This window comes from Theropithecus gelada, chromosome 15, assembly GCF_003255815.1.
Source record: "Theropithecus gelada isolate Dixy chromosome 15, Tgel_1.0, whole genome shotgun sequence".
Classification (NCBI taxonomy): Eukaryota; Metazoa; Chordata; class Mammalia; order Primates; family Cercopithecidae; genus Theropithecus; species Theropithecus gelada.
Window position 1 is genome coordinate 62,054,132 of NC_037683.1, and position 19,773 is coordinate 62,073,904.

The 19,773-nt window shown below is 41.4% G+C and overlaps 1 protein-coding gene across 1 annotated transcript in view; it reads left to right on the plus strand.

The window, feature by feature from the left end:
- The window catches only part of SLC24A2 (solute carrier family 24 member 2), a 265,252-nt gene that overhangs the window by 161,549 nt on the left and 83,930 nt on the right, over positions 1-19,773 (plus strand). Inside the window, exon 4 of the mRNA XM_025359798.1 lies at positions 1,409-1,517. Coding sequence (XP_025215583.1) covers positions 1,409-1,517 — 109 coding nt within the window. The remainder of the gene's footprint in view (positions 1-1,408; positions 1,518-19,773) is intronic.

Sequence of the window (19,773 nt, forward strand, 5' to 3'; positions counted from 1 at the left end):
GAAACACTGCCCAAGTTAATCAAGTTAAACAGATTACTGTAGTGTTAGACTTAGTGGTCTAATGTGTAGTTTGAAACCCTAGGTGAGTTGGCTAGGATGTAGCACTTTTCAATATATATCAAATATGTATTTGATCATGGAGTCTCTCATAGGACACTTTTGGGGAAGCCCCCTTGTGGGTCTAGAGTATGATGGAATATTTTGGAAAACCCTGTTATGCAGAAGTTCGAAAGACATAGTGGAGAATAGTATTTTATTTTTACCTGCCCCAGAAAATTTACATGTCAAACTTTTACACTGAAAGTTCAATAAGAAATTAACTGCCTTACATTACAATACCTTTCAACTCCTTAAGTCTGTCTGTCTATAAAGCTTGGCTGCCTCGGAGAGTCTTCCCTTGTGATGATCAGCACAAAATCAATCATGGGGAGACAGCAGTTCCTATTTAGGTTAAAAACCCATCAAAATACAGAGGGTTTGGGAGTTTTTAGGTTGTTTGCTTTTGAAGATAGAAGAAAAAGCGTATGTCCGTAACCTTATCTCTAGATACTCATTCTTCCTTCTTACCTACCAGTTCCATTTATTTGGCCAAAGGATCACAACTAGTAGTTTGTCCAAAAGGAGCCCCCCTCAAAGTCAGGAGAGTTCTCATGGTTTCATGATAAGAGCTTCTGCTTCTTGAATCTCACTTAACATAGGCCATGCTGCTTTCTGGGTTAGAGCTGTAGTCCCAGGGTAGAGATGAGGTAGCCCAGGAGATGTGCAAGACGAGCCTTTGGGAAGCAAGGAGAAAACATTAGCACCTTCATCGTTTACTGCGGTATTCTTCTTAACTTCTATTTTTGAAAGTGTTTTTATATGTTCGTATTTTAGTATATGTGTCTATGTAGATATGGGCATAGATGCCTATTTATATACATTTAAACATTTTACTGATAGGATGCACACTTCAAAAATGTTAGAGACCACCCACTGGATTAGAGAACAGTCTTTGAGAAAAGCAGACCTGGGATACATTCCTCCAGCCTCCACCTCTTGTTGGTGTGACTTGGACACCTCATTTCACTTCTCTGAGATGAAATGTCCTCGTCTATCTAACAAGAAGAATAATAGCACCTAGTTCTTAGGGTTCATTTTGCAAATAAGATAAATGAAGGGATGTGAAGCATATAACACATTGGCATTTACAAAGCTCTTTTTAAAAAGGGAAGCAACGCATTCACTTAGTAGGAAAGAATGTGAGAGACATTCCCTCAGGGGCTTTGAAATGTACTTTGAAAATCGTTGGCTCAATAGTGTGTGATCATGCGACAGAAATGAGTGGCCACCAGACTAAGTGAGGATCTTGTCTATAATGCACTTGCCTTTCATTTCTGAGACTAACCACCTCTTTGGTTTCTCTGCTCAGGCTAAGCCGCGTCTCCAGCGAGGTGGAAGCTCTGCCTCCCTCCACAACAGTCTCATGAGGAATAGCATCTTCCAGCTCATGATACACACCCTTGACCCACTCGCCGAAGGTAAACATCAAGCTTTGGTTTGGGAATTTGTTCAGGGGAAAAAGGATGTCAAAAGGCTTCTCTGTATAAAACATGTTTGTGCTGTCGTCATGCACGCCTGCTAGCCTCCTCTTGTTTAGCATCTGCCAGAAGCAGCCCTGGCCCTTTGACGTGCTTTATCTGCAACAGCTCAGTTCACAATCAGTGGTTTTTGTACCAGGAGTAGGATGTCAGGTGTGCGTGCTGGTTCTATCTTTTGATGCCTCAAGCATAAATACAGTTTATTATGAAGCAGAGAGGACAAAAAGGTTTCCCTCCCTTCCAGCTAAAGTAACAGTTCTCTTTTGTCATCATTTCTAAGTTTCAAAACAAAATTGTGTGTGAAGATAAATTGTGCACCTTAAAAAAGAGAGAAAAAGAACTCCATGATTTAGGAGGTCCATGAGTGGTTTGGGGAATGATATTCATGGCAGAACACTGAGACTGTACTGATTCTTTGGCAATTGGAGGGTGGGAGGTGAGTATCTATGCATCTAAAAAGCCCTCTCTTCTAGAACTGCTTGGGAGCTGTCATTGGAGACCCAAAAAGCCTGGCTCACCTCCCAATGTAATCACATGAACCATCACAAACAACCCATTATTGTGCACTTCCAGTGTTACTCAGTCACAATGAGGGCAAATACATTGTGTTTCTTCAATTGTGTAAATATTCCCCAAAATTATTTTCAAGTTGATAGATATCAGATGTATCAAATAAATATTAGTTTTGCCACTGGTAAGGGGTTCAAATATAACCAAGTATGTTCTCCCTTCATCCCTGGACTTTATAATTGGGCTCAGTGTTACACAGGAGCTACTAGAGCCTAGGAAATAGATATGTGCCACTGAATGAAGCCAGGCGATCTGATTGTCAAGTCATGTTATATGAATCAGAGATCTTATCCACTATCAGGCTTTGCTAAATAAGTTCAAGAATATAAGCAATCAAGAAGTTCTTATGAGGTAAAGAAAAATCTGCAACCCAAGAATGGCTCCCAAGGACCTATCTTCCTTCATTGGACACGCATCTCACTCAGAATAATAGGTAAGGAACACAGGGTCGCCTCTTCTTGCAGAGCATGAGGCATTTCAATCACAAAACATCTTCCTGTTATACCACAGCGAGTTGTATAGCTGATGTGATATTCTCCAAGAAGCCTTCCTTCACAGGTCCTGGGATCTATTTACTAGAGGTAGTTGTTAGCCAGGGACATCCTAAATATCATTACTCTATCTATGCAGAAGTTCATTTGACAAGGAGATTAGACCTGGTCACCAGCCTTCTTTTCTTTCCCCTGGGATACACCCCCAGAGAAAGGAGTAAAGAGATTGCAGGCCAACTGCTTTAACTCCTTCCTCCCAACTACTAAGCAGTTGTGTGACTTTGGGCAAGTTAGGGTCTCTCTAGTATTTGGTTTCATCATCTATAGTAATATTAAGTTATCTTTGGCACCTTAGAGTTGACAAAGCATTTTCACACCTGTAAACTTATGCTTCACAATAATGCTTCGTAGCTAACATCATTATTCTCCTTTCACAAAATATAGCACAACTAACATGGATCTCAAATGTATCTACGGCTCTCCCTCCTGCAGCACTTTATTCCAAACCATCTCCATTGCTTGCCTGCATTCCTGCAGTAGCTTCCTAGTTGGTCTTTCAGTTCTTCCATTGCCACTGCCTAGACATATGTTTCACTCAGTAATCATCTTAAAAAGTAAATCAGGTTATGTCATTTCTACTTATAACCTTCAGTGACTTCCCAGGGCTCTTATGAAAATTGTGAAATCCTTGCACAACTAGTAGTTTGTGCAAAAGGAGCCCCCCTCAAAGTCAGGAGAGTTCTGATGGTTTCATGATAAGAGATTCTGTTTCTTTGAATCTCACTTAACACAGGCCATGCTGCTTTCTGGATTAGAGCTGTAGTCCCAGGGTAGGGATGAGGTGCTCAGGAGATATGCAAGACAATCCTTTGGGAAACAAGGAGAAAAATATCTGCACCTTCATCATTTACTTTGTCATTCTTCCTAGCTTCTATTTTTGAAAATGTTTTTGTTCATATTTTAGTATGTGTATCTATATATAATAGATAGGAATATAGATATCTATATGAATATAGATGCCTATTTATATACATTTAAAAATTTTGCTGATAGGATGCACAATTCAAACATGTTAGATGGCAGTTGGAGGGTGGGACGTGAGCCAAATCATGGTCTACATCAGGGGTCCCCAACCCCCAGGCCATGGGCTGGTACCAGCAGGAAAAGAGCAGACATTACCACCTGAGCTCCGCCTCCTCTCAAATCAGCATTTGCATTAGATTCTCATAGGAGGCCGAACCCTATTGTGAACTGCGCATGAGAGAGATCTAGGTTGTGTGCTCTTTATTAGAATTTAATGGCTGATGATCCAAGATGGAACAGTTTCATCCCTAAACCATCCTCCTTGACCCGGCCATGGAAAAATTGTCTTCCCCAAAACCCCGTGTCTGGTGCGAAAAAGCTTGGGGACCACTGGTCTACGTGATCTGCTTCTTGCTCCAAACTCAATTTCACTCTGTTTTAGCCACACAAACCTTTCTGTCTTCAGACACACACCCCCTCCCTGCCCCAGAATTTTTCCATAGGCTGTTCTCTCTACTATAATATTTTTCCTTTCCCCCACCCGCTTCTATTTTTCCCTGCTTTACTCCTGCCCATTTTTCAGCACTCTGTGTAAATGACACTTCCTGGCCATTCAGCATAAATTGGGGTTCCCAATCTTCATCTGTCAATGAACACTTTAATTTTCCTTTATTGTTTACATTATGGTTTCTGGATTGTTTGTTTATTGTCTGTTTCTACCAGGATACAGGAAGTTTCTTGAGACCAGGGACTCTATTTTATTCACTAGTTATCCACAAAGCCTAGAAGAATACCTGGTACACACTAGCGGTGTAGGCTCAGAAAGATTAAGCAACTTGTCCAAAGTCATGATATTGACTATGTGAGAGAAGAAAGGAACAATTTTATCTACTCCAACTCAATTATGATCAAGGGCCTGAGTATGTTTATTTTGGGCAAGGCAGTATTATGTGGCAATTGAGAGGACAGACTCCAGAACTAGACTCTGGGTCCAGATCCCAGTTCTGCATTTACTGGCTATGTGACCTCGAACAAGTCACCTAACCTTTCCGTATCTCAGTTTCTTCATCTGTAAAATCAGGAAAATACATAATGATGTCTACATCACAGGGTTATTGTAAAGATTAAAAAGTGAATATACACAAAGCATTAAATACACAACCTAGCACATCTTAATTGCCATATGCAGGGTTGGAATTATTCTATTTCATTAATTTGAAAAGTAACACAATATATGATTTTTAAAAATTCAAAATATTCCAAAGTTTAAGGTGAAAAAAAAAGGTCTTCTTCCTTCATCAACCCTCTAATTTTGTCCAGTTCCCCAGTTCTCCACAGAGGAAACCACAGTTTCCAGTTTCATGAAGCTCCTTCTAGAGATGTTTAATCATATACAACTGTGTGTGTATGTGTGTGTGTGCACTCCTGTGAATGCAGGCATGTCCTTGCCCACAGGTCTCAATCATCTAAATGTTCCTGGTTTTTGTGTGAAAGAATTCAGTTTCTGGTAGGGCTTGTTTTCATTTTTTCTGTTTGGAGAAGAGGTTATGTTTTATTTTTGTGAGATAAGGGAAAGTGAATCTAGGTTATCTCAGAGTTGGGCCATCAGTGATTTTCCAAAACACCTGGCCCTTGTGAGCTGTGCTACAATTAAACTGTGTGTTCCTGCTGTAGCAAGATGTGCCTTCTGAATCCAGGCACCTGCTTTCAAGGTGAAACCTCTCCCTGAAAGATGTGGGAGGCTCCAGCGGTGTGAATCTGAGAGATGCTGAGAGCCATAATCAGCTCTGGACTTGAGTGATTAGAAAATATGGAAAGCACTTCAATGCTTTAAAATTGCTCCATAGCAGGCGGCCAAGAAAACAGATTGCTCTGGTATTTTTCCCCCAAAATTCACAATCATTTTCCATTCTGAGAACAGCCAAAAAATTAACCCACAGCTCTCAGAAATAGTCATCTCCCTTTTAGTTTGCATCTAATCACTTGAATTCACATGTCCTTGTGCCAAACTGCCACCTTTTAACAACATAGAGCATGCTAGTTACATCACCAAGTTGACGGCATAAATGCAGCAGTCCGTAGCTTCCTTGTAGCCCTAAAGAACAGTTCGTTCATGTCACTGATGTTCACCTGGCTGGGTAGTGCATTGGCACTACTGGCATCTGGTGTATGTTCAAAAGGGAAGTATTCAAATTCATTTGAAAACAGCATCTAGGACAGATGGCCTACGGAAACACGTTCCCCTTTGTCTCATCTGTGCCACTCAGGTGTCATTGTCTTCCAAAATCCAGTGATTGAGCCCTTACCGAAAGCCTTCATTGGTGGTTGGTTCAGTCTGAGTCTGAGTCACAAGGGTCCAGGAGTGTTTGTGTTTCATTAGCTGTTGATGTGCAACAAAGCACCCCAAGACTTAGTGGCTTATAACTGCCACCATCTTATTACTCATAATTTTGTGGATTGGGAATTTGATCAGGGATCACCTGGTTGAGTATTCTGTTCCATGTGGCATCATCGGAGGTCATTTGGTGGTATTTAGCTGGTGGATGGGTAGGTTAGAAGGTCTGAAAGGGCCTCACTCAAGCTTAACACCTACGAAGGAAGGCACAGTGGAAAGCTGGACTCAGCTGGGTCCCCTGATTCCCCCTGTGGTCTCAGGACCTTTCCATGTGGATAGACTTGTTTTATATGGTAGTTAAGGGTTCCAAGAGCAAACCTTCCAGGAAGACCAAGCAGAAGCTGCAAGGTTTCGTATGACCTAGCCTGTGAAATCCCAGGATGTCACTTGTACTGCATTCAATCAGTCAGGCGGTCACTAAGGCCAGCGTAGACTCATGGGGGTGAAATTAGACTTCACCTCTCAATGGGAGGAATACCAAAGAACATGGTGAAACCACCTTGGATCTAATTCAGTCTGTTTCAGGGACATACGTTGCTTATTGGTTCCACTGTTCATTGTTCATTGGTGTGTTCTGGATAGACCACACTGTGTAGCGGGGACAGAGTTAGCCTGCCTAAGTGAAGGATTAGTTCAAACATAGCTGAGCAGTGCCTTTGCAGGGACACAAAACTCTGAACAGGACATTGCTCATGAAAAGACAGAATCTGCTTAAGGCAGATGAATGGTTGGAATAAATATTTTCTTTCCTTTATGAGAAAAACTTGGGGAACTAGGATTATTGGTCTTTGAGATCACAGCATGGCTATCTGAATTGACCTTTCTAATAAATTCAGTGTCCTATATTGATTTTAACATTTTCTCTAAACAAGCCTTTGTATTTGCTCAGGGGTACATCTTCATGAACCTAAAACAAGGATGCTGGATGTTGCACTTTTGCAGTGGGAAGTATCTTCTCCTATCATTTGTCTCATAATGATATCACCAACCAACATTTGCAGAGTACTTACTATAGGCAAGGCACTATGCTGAGTGCTTTATATAAACCATCTCATTTAATCCTTCCATGAGCCCTACTCCATCATTCAGAGGGCACTGACATGTAAAGAGGCTATGGCTCTATGTCCCACCAAGGCAAGGTGACAGAGGAAGTAAATGGCAGAGTCAGAATTTGAACCTATATATCTGCCTGACTCACAGTCTGTGTTTGTAGTTCTTCTGCTACTCTGCCTCCTTGTGTAACCCCATGTCCAACCCAGCATTCCTTGTTCTCCTGGTGTAGACACCAGCTTAAATCACAAGAGCTCTGACCTATCCCTGGATCAGGGATGGATTTTTATTACTACTACTACTTACTACCACTACTACCACTTCTACTTAGGAAGACTTGAGGAACTTCATTTGCCAGAGAGAGTTTTTTAAAAGCTCTCTCTTCCTCTGGTTTGGGACAAGGAGAAGAAAATAGAATGCTGGGGATAAAGATGTTCAGGACTCACCTTTTTGGGGAAAGAGGAGCATAGAGAAAAAATGGTGAAATCTTTCCCTCTCCACCTTCATGTCCTCCTGGTCCTGTGCCTTAGTGGTTTCAGTTCAAATACTTGAAAATTGTAAAACTTGTGATCTTGAACTGCTCCTAAAGTTTCTGCAGCCCAGGCTGCCATCTCTAGACAGGAATGGGCAGGTTGTGTCCAGCAGGCATATAGGCATATATCTTCTCCCAAAGACTTCAGAGAAGGGAATACCACAGTCTTTTCTGGTGATCAATCACAGTCACCACAAGGCAAATGACTATTAGAAATTCAGGGATGAAAAGTACCACCTTGACCAAAGAGATAGCAAAGTTGTTAAAAATAGAGGGTCTACTGTATGGTAGTATTTTTACTGAACAGAGTATAGCATTATCACTATCGGCAATAGTAGCTTCCACTTATTGAACATTTGTCTCATGTATCTCATCATCCCCACTTCATGGATAAATACCAAGGCCCAGAGCAGCTTGGTGACCTGCCCAGATGGATGTTATATCTCTACCCACATTCATCTGGTTCCAAAGCCATTCTCTCCATCTGCTGAGTAGCAGGAAACCAAACACAGAAGATCCCGAACACGACTCAAGATGAAAATTGTTTTCTATCGGTTGTTTTTGTTTGTTTTTAGAAACAGGGTCTTGGTATGTTGCTCAGGCTAGACTTGAAGTCCTGGGCTCAAGTGATCCTCCCGCCTCAGCCTCCTGAGTAGGTGGGACTACAGGCACATGCCACTATACCCAGCTTGTTTCCTGTCTTTGATAAAGAACTATGAGCACTGAATCAGCAGAAAGGTAGTCTAGTACCGTATTTGATAAGAGTGAGTATTGACTGAAACTGGACCCCCCGGGTTCTATTCCCAGCTCTGTCCTTCACTAGCTGTGTGACCTTGGATGACTTATTTACCCTCTGTGTGCCTCAACCGCCTCATTTGTAGAAACAGAGTAATAATATCTACCTCATAGGGTTGTTTTAAACAGTATATGAGCTAATATACACTGGGCATGTTGGCACACACCTGTAATCCCAGCTACTCTGGAGGCTAAGGCAGGAGGATTACTTGAGCCTAGGAGTTCAAGGGCAGCCTGGGCAACATAGCAAGACCCCTGTCTCTAAATTAAAAAAAAAAAAAGAAACTAAAACAAATGAAGAGTATATGAGCTAATATAGGAAAAGCACTTACAACAAGGCCTGGCAGAGAATAAGTGCCAGTTAAATGCTAAATGTTATTAAGAAATGATAGAAAAGGACCTCAGGATAGAATCTTGCTTGCTCCGGTGAGTAATAGTGATAATAATAGTGTTTGGTTTTCACAGTTGAGCACTTACTAGGTACCAGGTACTATGCTTTGCAAACATTATCTCACTCAATTCTCTTAGCAAGCCCATGAGAGAGAATCTGTTATCCTCATTTTATAGATGAAGAAACTGAGACCCCAAGTGGTTTTCTTACCTGCCTGAGGCCACAGTCCTAGGATAGTAGAGCCAGCTTTTTAATGCAGGTTGTCAGAGCCAGCGCTGCTGCTTAATACTCTCTGTTCCCCCCACCTCTCATGAGCAGTTCCTCACAAATGTCATGCTTCTCAGATGAGATCGATTTGGGGAAATCTACTTTCCCAGGACCACACTATGTAACTCCATAGTAGAGCCCAGTTAGAGTCAAATGTGTTCACCTTCTTCTTCCCATCCCTAGTAACCTTTGTCCAGTCTTCTCAAGTTCTCAATTTATAGGGAAGAGATGGAAATTCCCCTTTTCCCTCTTTTTGAAGGGCTGTCTGCTGGCTCACGAATCCAGTTTATTTCACTGTGGCCCTGAATCTTTCCCCAGAAAAGGAATGCCCCAAACTTGTCCATAGAAGAATCCTGGTTCCCCTAAAATGTAAGTCAAATCATGCCTCACCTCTGCTCAAAACCATCTCACCAACAGCAAAAGCCCTAGAGCTTACAGAGACCCCAGACCCCCTGCAACTTCCCCCTCTACCTCTCTCCCCCTTTTCCCTCCCGCTTCCTCTCTTCCTCTCATCCCCTCTTCTCTTCTGTCACCCCTCCTTCCCTCCTCTCTGCCCTCCTTTCCCCTCCTTCCTCTCCCTCATCTCTCTCTGCCCATCTCTCACCTTCCTCCCCTCCTCCCCTGCTTTTCCCCCTCCTCTCCCCTCCTTCCCATCCCCTCATTTCTCCACCCTTCTCTCTTTTCTTTCACATGTCATTTCCCTTGTTCTGCTTCTCTGACTGCCTAGCAGCTCCTTCCAAATTGCAAGCACACTCCTGCCTCAGGGCCATTACACATGTTCCCCCTTTTTCTAGATATGCAGTTGGCTCCTGGTCTCCCTCCTTCAAGTCAGCCTTCACATATCACCTGATCAGAGGCCTTACTCAAGCAACCTTTTGAAAATATTAGAAGCAAAACAATGAAAGTGAATCTGAGTTCTCTCCCTCACCCTGCTCTGCATTCTCCTTAACACTTGTCCCCATGAACGTGTTTATTTGTTGTATGCTGCCTGTCTCAGCCCTTATACCTCCAACAGAGCAGGACTCAGGGCAGGCTTGGCTCTATCCCCAGTGCCTGGCACAAGTGGGTCCCAATACATATTTGCTAAATGAATTGAATGAGTACTTGCCTTTATAATGTTTCTGCGAGGGAATATATGTCTCTAGCCATGTAGATTTTCTTAATCCATGCCCTGTCAAAGGGCTCTGTTGTTGTGACCAACAAAGTTCTATTTACTTGATGGTTCTCTTGCAGCCATGAACAGTGATCACATCTGGTTTGGCCACCATTGTATAGTACCAGCACAGCAAGGATGTTATTACGTAGGTGCTTGGTCAATATTTGCTGTATAATGGAATATCTCCCTCTCTAGTCCTGGAGTCACTGCTGCAATGGGAAATGTTTGCTGTCTGCCTCACACATTCCTGATGAGTTCTCCTGTCTCCTTATTCCTCTCTTCCATCCAAATGCTTTCTTCTTCTCTCGTTTCCTTTTATTTCCTTCTCTTTGATATACTGTATAGTTCTTTCCTTTATTACATTCCCCAAGCCTAATTTTATATGTTCAGAGAATTACCATTGCAACAAGATGCTAAGATGTTTATTGTTTTAACCATTCTTTCCTTTTGAAAAATCAAACACCTGTAAAATAGCATGCACTTCTTAATTTAGTATTGAGTTTGAGAAGGAAAGTGCAAAAACTGAAGGTTCTTATTCATTTTCTGTGGACTCTTGCACACTCTCCTACAATTATAGTAATTTCTCCTTCCTTGTGTAGATTCAAATTTTGATTTACATTTTTTCACTATAACAAGTTGTATTGCTAATACCAATATTTAACAAATTTGTGCACTAGACACCTTAAGAAACATAAAAGCATAAAACATAAAAGTAGGAATAATACTTACCTAATGCACCTGTAATTGAACTAAAGCAGGCCGTGGACTGGTACCAGTTCATGCCCCATCAGGAACTGGGCCACACAGCAGGAGGTGAGCAGCCAGTGGGCGAGCATGACCACCTGAGCTCCGCCTCCTGTCAGATCATAGGAGGCATTCAGTTCTCATAGGAGCACGAACTCTATGGTGAACTGTGCATATGAGGGATCTAGGTTGTGGCTCCTTATGAGAATCTAATGCCTGATGATCTGAAGTAGAACAGTTTCATCCCAAAACCATCCCCACCACTCACCCCACACCCACCCGTGGAAAAATTGTCTTCCACAAAAACCAGTCCCTGGTGCTGAAAACGTTGGGGACTGCTGAACTAAAGGATTATTTAAACATGAAAGCAATGAAGACCCCACTCACAAATGCAACAAAACCGTACAATACTAAGGATTAACCCAAAAGAAATATTTAAGAACTTTATGGCAAAAATCATCACAATCATCATTTCTGAAGAACATAAAAGATCTAAATAAACGCTAATATATTATAAAGATGTCAGTTCTCTCCAAATGAAACTCTATGTGCAACTCAATCCCAGTCCTAGTGTCTACCACTTTTGACAAAGAAGTGCAAAAAAGATGTGCCCACCAGAGATCAAGAGGTATCATCAAGCAGCAGCTTTTAGATGTTCTGGCTAAAGTATTTAGGAGGAAGGTGAAGAGGCTGGATCAGAGGCCACTGGGGTCTCCTCTGAGGTGGCTCTGGAGGGGCACACTGCCATAGAGTGTAAGCACCACTGCCCTGGCCAGATTCACTAACTGCTCTTGGTGAGGCACTAAGCGGGGCAGGAAAGGGGCTTCCTAGAGCATTTGAATCACGCAATTGAAGGGACGTGGCCGACATTCCTGAAGCAGCGAGAGCACACATTCATGTAAGTGGCCTCCTGGAATAGCAAGCGCCCTGGTGCATGTACAACAGGCACGGCGCTGGACAGAGTGAGCCCTGGCTGCAGGCAAGCAAGGCTTGCCAGACCCTCAGGAAATCCAGATCATTGTGTGAACCCTGAGGAGGGGCCTTCAGGGAAGTGTTCCTGGAGAAAGTGAGTTTTGAAAGCAGGTTCTTGAGGGAGGTGACGAGCCTGGATGAGCAGAGGACCCGACTGGCTCACAGAAACCCCAAACTATGTATTGTTGTCCTAACCAAAACGTGGTTCCTTTGAAATGAGCAGACATATGGCTCCCTGCCCACTGAACTAACGCTCTAGCAGTCTCTCCTGTTGAGGGGTGCTAGGGAAGTGCGAGTGTCTATGCATGTGTGTGTGTGTGTGTGTGTGTGTATGTGAGAGAGAGAGAGAGAGAGAGAGATTTCAGTGCAGGAAACTAGGGGCCTCAGAGATGGTGGAGAAGGAAAACAAGAAAGTGGAACTTGTAGTACCCACTCTGTGCCTCACACCCAAAAGTCATGTCATGTAATTCTCTCAGCAGTGGCTATGGGAAGTCGTATGCATATTTTACCTCTGGGAAAACCACAGTTCCAAGGGGTGGCATGACTTGCTCGTAGTCACCGAGCTCCTAAGTCTGACTTCTGAGCCTGGACACTTCACTCACACAGGACTCGTATCTATGGCCACACATGCTCACACATCTCTCTGTTCTGTAAAGGCTTTCCAAGTCTTTAACACAGACATTTAATGTTAACTTGAAGCTGACACGAAGATTAAACTGTCACTTGCTTGCTGGGTTTGCTTTTTGTCTCACCAAATACCAGAGCTTATTTCTCTTTAGCTTCTATTTTAAAAAAAAAAAAAAAAAAAAAAAGCTTCAGAATGAGCTTTTATAAATTTTTGTTTGGTCCCAAAAGAAAGTCATTTCATGACCCTTTTATCCAAAAGTGGAGAAGGTAACTCAAAGGCAGTTTTGTAACCTTTCTATCTTAAAATTTAGATCAGCTTATATTACCAAGATGTTTGCATGCAGCCTCCTCTTGGTAAGTGAATAGGCAAATGAGTGAAAATCTTCACTTGTGAAGAATAAAATCCCATCTACTGGCTGTGGTTTACTAAGATGACAGTAGTATTAATCCCTAGATAGAGGAGGACAGGCCATTAATGCCTCTCATAGAGCAAACACAGGACAAGTTAAATAGCTCCTCTCGGGAATAGTAAAGCCTTATTCTCATATTTGAATGTGAAAAATGGTTGAAACTGAATCTCTCTTTGTGTTGTACACATTATAAATTAATATTACTTGAGCCATAAGGGAATGTGAATGGTCTTACTGAAATAAGTGCTTTGGAGTATGAGAAAAGTTCCCTCTCTCTTTCTTTCTCCAATGAAAATGTTGACTTTGAAGTAAAGGCCACAAGGTATGTGGCCAAAAAATTGATTTCTTTTTATTTTTATTTATTTGTTTATTTGTTTTTGAGACAGAGTCTCACTCTGTCACCTAGACTGGAATGCAGTGGCGTGATCTTGGCTCACTGCCACCTCCACCTCCCAGGTTCAAGCAATTCTCCTGCCTCAGCCTCTTGAGAAGCTGTGATTACAGGCATGCACCACCATGTCTGGCTAATTTTTGTATTTTTAGTAGAGACGGGTTTTGCCATGTTGGCCAGGCTGGTCTCGAACTCCTGACCTCTGGTGATCCACCTGCCTCGGCCTCCCAGTGTGCTGGAATTACAGCCGTGAGCCACTGCGCCCTGCCCAAAAAAACTGATTTTGATGGCATTTGAGCACAAACATATCATGAAGAAGGAAAAATACAATGAAGTATCCATAAAATTAGAGCTTCATCTTTGTCCTCTGGAACTTATGCTCAAAAGGGAACTCCTTCAGAAAGGAAGCCTCAGAGTTCCCAGAGGTAAAAAGCAGCTGTCACAGATGTGATTACATGGGGGGCCAAAGGATAGGGGCAGTCACTGAAGGTGAAGAAGCACTTTCATTTACCAAAGACTTCCCATACAAAATGTATATTGTTATATAAACATCATCTGTGATATGAGAGCATCCAGAGGTGTTTTCTCCCAAATGGAAGGCATTTACACTAAAGACCCCTCTGAGTGTTTAATAAGTAGCAGGACCCTCACTTCGTGGGATGAGGTTGAATGACTTGCATTCGGTGATGAGATGGCTTTCTCTGACACTAGGGAACACATATTCTAGTTGGCTCTTCCATCTGGGATTTGCACTGGCCACAATACTCACGTGTACATGCTGATCACATTGTAAACTCAATCCTCAACTGGCTGTCAGGATCCATTTCTCTCCTGACCTCACATTATCAGATCCACCAAATCTTGCCTCTTTACCTCAGCCATTGAAGGAATTATCTCACCCACAACAAACTGTCCTTCACAGGTTGTCCCCGAGCTCAAATGAGGCTATGTTATACACATGTGTACATACACGTTTGTAAAGAGTCAAGCAGCATTGTTGCTTATATAGTTTGCAGGTCTATATCAGACTTGTTTAATGTGTGTGTGTGTGCGTGCGCATGTGTGTGTGTTTTCATATATTCATTCATTCGCGAAACATATTACCATTGCAAGCTGACATGAGTGGTAACCCCACTGGAGATGTTCTCCTTTACAGACCCCCACTGCAGACAAGACTCTGGGTGAACATTAGCCAGTGCTTGCCCCAGACTAGTTGACTCCCTGAACACCAGTTTAAATGCTGTTGTTGAACCTGACCTTTAGATATGCAGTTGCAGTAACCTATGTGGCTACTTCTCTTTGACCTCCCAGATAGCAGCACTTAAGCCCAAAAAACCAATAGTGAATGTAGCTTTGTTTTTTACTCTAAGGCCCTGAGGCCATAACAACCAGTATTGGCAGGAATGAAATTCCATAGTAAATCAATCTCATTTTAGGAAATTATTTATGATGAAAATTCTCCTCTGCCATTTCCGGAAAAAAACTTTTATCCAGTTATTGATTTTTCTTTTTCATGCAGCACATTTCCATAGGTGATGCGGTAGGTCATGCAAGGTTTCCTATCTGGAATAGGTTATGACTATTTTCTTGAGCTGAGAGATAAACCCCATCTTGTCAATGCTAGTGAGAATTAGACCATGAAGAGCTGATTCTAGGAGCCCAAAGGTGACATCACATAATGTGCCCATTTAGAAAAACCCTGTACCCTGCTTGGGGTGTGCATGGTGACCTCTTCCCATCAGATTCTTGGGAGGAATAGCAGAGTTAGTCATTGAGCAGACACAGTGAGGAGCCAGCCACCTTGGTTTGAACTCCAGTTCTGCCTCTGACTAGCTGTGTGCCCTTGGGCAAGTTATTTAACTTCTCTGTAACTCAGTTTCCTCCTTTGTAAAATAGGAAAGATATTGGTATCTGTCACGGGCTGTTTAGTGTATTCAATGGAATGCTATTTGTAGGGCATGTAGAACAGTGCTTGCCACATCATTAGTTCTCTGTAGGCATTTGCCAAATAAGTTGCTATCAGTTGTTCATTTTTTCTTGCAGCCATCAAAATTTTAGACAGCTTTCAGTGGTTCAGTCATAAGACCTTGAATTATCTTTTCTATATCTTCTTTCCTCAAAAAGAAGCCTATTTATCATGTGCCATATCTTCAGGTCCTGGTATACCTATCTATAAGATATCGTGGGAACCGATTTTCTATTCATCAGCTTCTCATTGAGCAAAAGTTATCCCAAAGCTGTATAATTATAGCGTCTGTATTTACAGAGTTCTGTCCTTTGTACAATGAGAAGGAAATCGTATGGCATGATACTTAACTCATTTCCTTCCAATAGGCCAGATTTCATTTGGGTTCATAGCTGTTGAGCAGACTTGAAAAAAATTCTACCTGGGGTCCATAGGTGTTCAGCAGACTAAAAAAATTATCTTTCCAATATATTGATAAAAATCTACAAAAGCATTTACTCTATTCATTTTTTAATTCTAGTGAAACATTCTTAGGCCATCCTTTGGGAGTCACTTGGGGGTCAGAAGATAATGGCATGCCCTAGCTCCTCCTGCGTAACCAAATCTCTGGTTTACTGGTAGACATTTGCTATTTAATCTAAGGTGCATAACTGTTTGGGAAAGGTATCTTAATCTTCCACCCTTTCTTTGCATCCTGGATTTTAAACTGACTTATGTAATCCCACTTATACAGTCTAGTATTTAATAGGAGTAATGGTACATGGATTTATACTTACAACAGATGGAATTTAAAGGATTCTATGAACATTCTACTTTAAATTTATTCCTGTAAATTATTCATAATTTGGGGTGATTGTTTCTATTGTGGTAAAGAACCAAATATTCAGGAAAATAATATGCCAGACAATACTGTAATGTAGAATATATCATTGTAAGGATCATTTTTACCTTGAATTACTGTCACATCAGTGGCATTAATTTTATGTCTTCCAGTCCTTTTTCCCTTAATTTCATTGTGTTCTCAAATTCTCTTGCCCTCTCATATTTCTCTTATCTCTTGCCTTTTTCCCTTCTTGGATGGCTGGAGTTTAATTTTTTTTTTTTCATTTTACTGGTTTTCCTCTCCTCCCCTTGGATATTTTTCTAATATTGTTGGATGCTTTCATGCACCAGAGGGTAGAAACTCGGCTGTACTGACCCAATAGCTGGATATAAATTAGCACTGATTCTCTCTGCCTAGCAAAAACTGCTGAATCCAGCCAGGCCACAAGATGGGATCCAGGAGTATATCCAAGTTGTTCTCTAGCCAGCATGCAGCATCTATTCTGTGCACCAGTATTTTCCATCTCCATTTTTTAAAGACAGTGCTGCCATTTTGTCTTCTGTGTGCTGAGGACTCTCCTGATGGCTCTTTTGCAGGATGTAAGTCCTCCTACTTTACTGAAGCAATGAAGGGAATTGCAAGAGTCAAGACCACACCTATGGGGCTTCCTCCCCATAGAGACACTATAAGCCAGAATAGTTGAAGCTGTGGAATTAGAACACTAAAATGGAAAGAATCATAAGTGTCAGTACCAAAGGCAACAAGAGTGAGGAAGATTAACAGAGCACTTTAAATAGATATTTAATTCAACTTAGCAGCATTTGTTGAACACATACGGAGTGCCCATTTACTCTGCTGGGTGCTGAAATTAACAAAATGAGTACAATGACTCTTTGCCCTAAAGGGCAGAAAACAAGTAGGTTAAGGTACATTTGATGAGATGAGCACAACAACAAAAGTGTACAGTTGGAACAGACACACAGGAGGAAAGTGACTTAACATTAGGGATGGGGGCATTTAGGAATGCTGCTTGGAGGAGGGAACCTCAACAGGGTTCTGAAAGACTCAGTAAATTAGGAGACATAGTAAAATTCCAACACAAAATCACAGTATGTGCAGGATTGAGAGGTGTTGTATTTTCACTTTGTGTTTAAAATGATTACCTTGATAACGATGAGAAAGATAGGTGAAAGGTACTGGGGGTAGACAGGTGGTAAGAAGGATGAGGGAAGAAGAGTGCAAATAAGACCATTGCAGTAGTCTAGGCAAAGCCTCAGACTAAGGCCAGGGCAGTGGAAATGAAGCAGAAAAGGTGGAATTGAGGACATTTAGGGGTGGAATTAAACTTTGTGACTGGTTGGATTATAAGTGTGGCTTATAGAAGCATCAGCATCACCTTAGTGTCCCCCTCTCTCCCCTCGCCCTGTGGACCTTAGTCACATGTAATATAACCAAGCTCCTGTTTCTATGAAAGAAACCAATGGGCCTATCTGTACATAGCACCTCATAAATCCTTTTTTAAAAAAAGTAGAGGAAGATAATGGAATATTTTGCCACTTCTAAGGCTGGGTAATAAATGTGTTTGTAACCCCCAGCCCAGAATTGATAGGATTTGATGAGAAAGTACCTTTTGCTTGATTTTGTAAATATAATCTTTCAATTTATAGACTTGCAAAAATGTACCCAAGATGATAGATGTCATTAATGAAAATGTTAGTTTCCTAACTCCCCTATCCACCTGCCCCCCCAAAAATTAAGAACATGTTTTAGAAATACTCTATTAGAAGAGCTTAAACAGATTATCTGAAATTAGAAATGAATTCCAGCTGTTGCATGGATGGTTTCAGATATTCTATGTTCCTTGCTATTCAAATCATATTTTTTCACTATCTTTAACAATATTATTTTTCCCTTCAAACTACAGCTGAAAAAGGGACCAGAGAAAATGTTGAATATTCAGCTCGTTGATGCATGTGGAGGCAATAATAGTGACAATAGTGACAACTAATATTTATTGAATATTTACCATGTGCCTGCCAGACACTGGGCTAAGCATTTTATACAGATTAACTTATTTATCTTCCACATCAATCCTATAAGATAAGAACTTTTATTATAACCATATTAGAAATAAGGACATTGAAGTTTAGAGTAGCTAAATGATTTACCCTAGACCACACGGGTAACTGATGGAGCTGGGTTCACACCCAGGATTGTTGGACCCCAGGAGCCACTCTTTTAACCACTGGACAATACCACTTTCCTGAACAGCTGAAGTCCCTTTTGAGCTTCCCTTTCAAAAACCAAAACCTAATGATCTTTATGTTATCTCTTTCTCTGAGTTGTAATTCTTTAAATAATACCAATGTAACTGACATCAGGTCTCAATGCACCTGATGTTAGATTATACAAAAGAATATAAATGACATTCACAGACTTCCTTTCGCATGACATCATCGGTCATTATTTTTGTCATTCTCTTTTTACCTGTTTCTTCTCCAATATAAACTTGTGAAAAGGATATTAGAAACAAGGTTCAAATCCTGGGTGGTCACTTGTGACATATTGTCTTAGTCTGAACAACTCATCACTTACTAGATTTTGGCCCAATCATAGAGTGATGGGTTCTATATGTGTGAGCTTGAGCACTTCCAATGTTCCAGGCATAGCACAAAGCTCCTTACAACAACATATTGAGGGAGGTACTAGGATGAGCCCCATTTTACAGATGAGGAAACTAAGGTTTTGAAAGGCTATCTTACTACAAAGTCCCACTGGTAATAAAAAGCAAAGTCTGGATTAGATCCCATATCTATTGACTCCAAAATTTCCACTGTGCTACAAGATCTCCTTGTTCTGCATTATAATGATAAGGTCTCTTGATACCAAAGTTCACTCTGATTTTTGAAGATCAGAAGAGTACTATGTATGGAGCTTCCTGACCAGTTTGAAGGAAAATCAACTGATGCACTAAAGTCATAATAATACCTACAATATAGTTAGTGAATATTATCTGTCAGTTACAGGTTAAGCACCTGCAATTCTCACCACTATTCTAGAATACAACTAGTATTTTTCTCATTTATGTAAGGGTAAGAACTAAGTCTCAAAGACATTAGGTAACTTGCCCATGGCTAACAAGTGGTAGACCCAGTTGTCAAGTCAAGGTCTGTAAGTCTCCAAACTATGCACACACCCCTCATGCTTTATCATCACTTATCTCCTGGACTTTGTGAAAAAGAAAAAAAATATTCTAACGAAGTGTCAGTGTTTAAAATTATCTTAAGATTGTTATTGAGATTTTTAATTACACAGTAAAAATGTGTCCGGAGTTGGTTCTTTCCAGTGGGTTCGTGGTCTCTCTGACTTCAAGAATGGAGTCACAGACCTTTCTGGTGAGTGTTACAGCTCTTAAAGATGGCACGGGCCCAAAGAGTGAACAGCAGCAAGATTTATTGTGAAAAGCTAAAGAACAAAGCTTCCACAGCGTGGAAGGGGACCCAAGTGGGTTGCTGCTGCTGGCTGGGTTGGTCAGCTTTTATTCCCTTATTTGTTCCCTCCCATGTTCCGTTTCTGTCCTATCAGAATGCCCT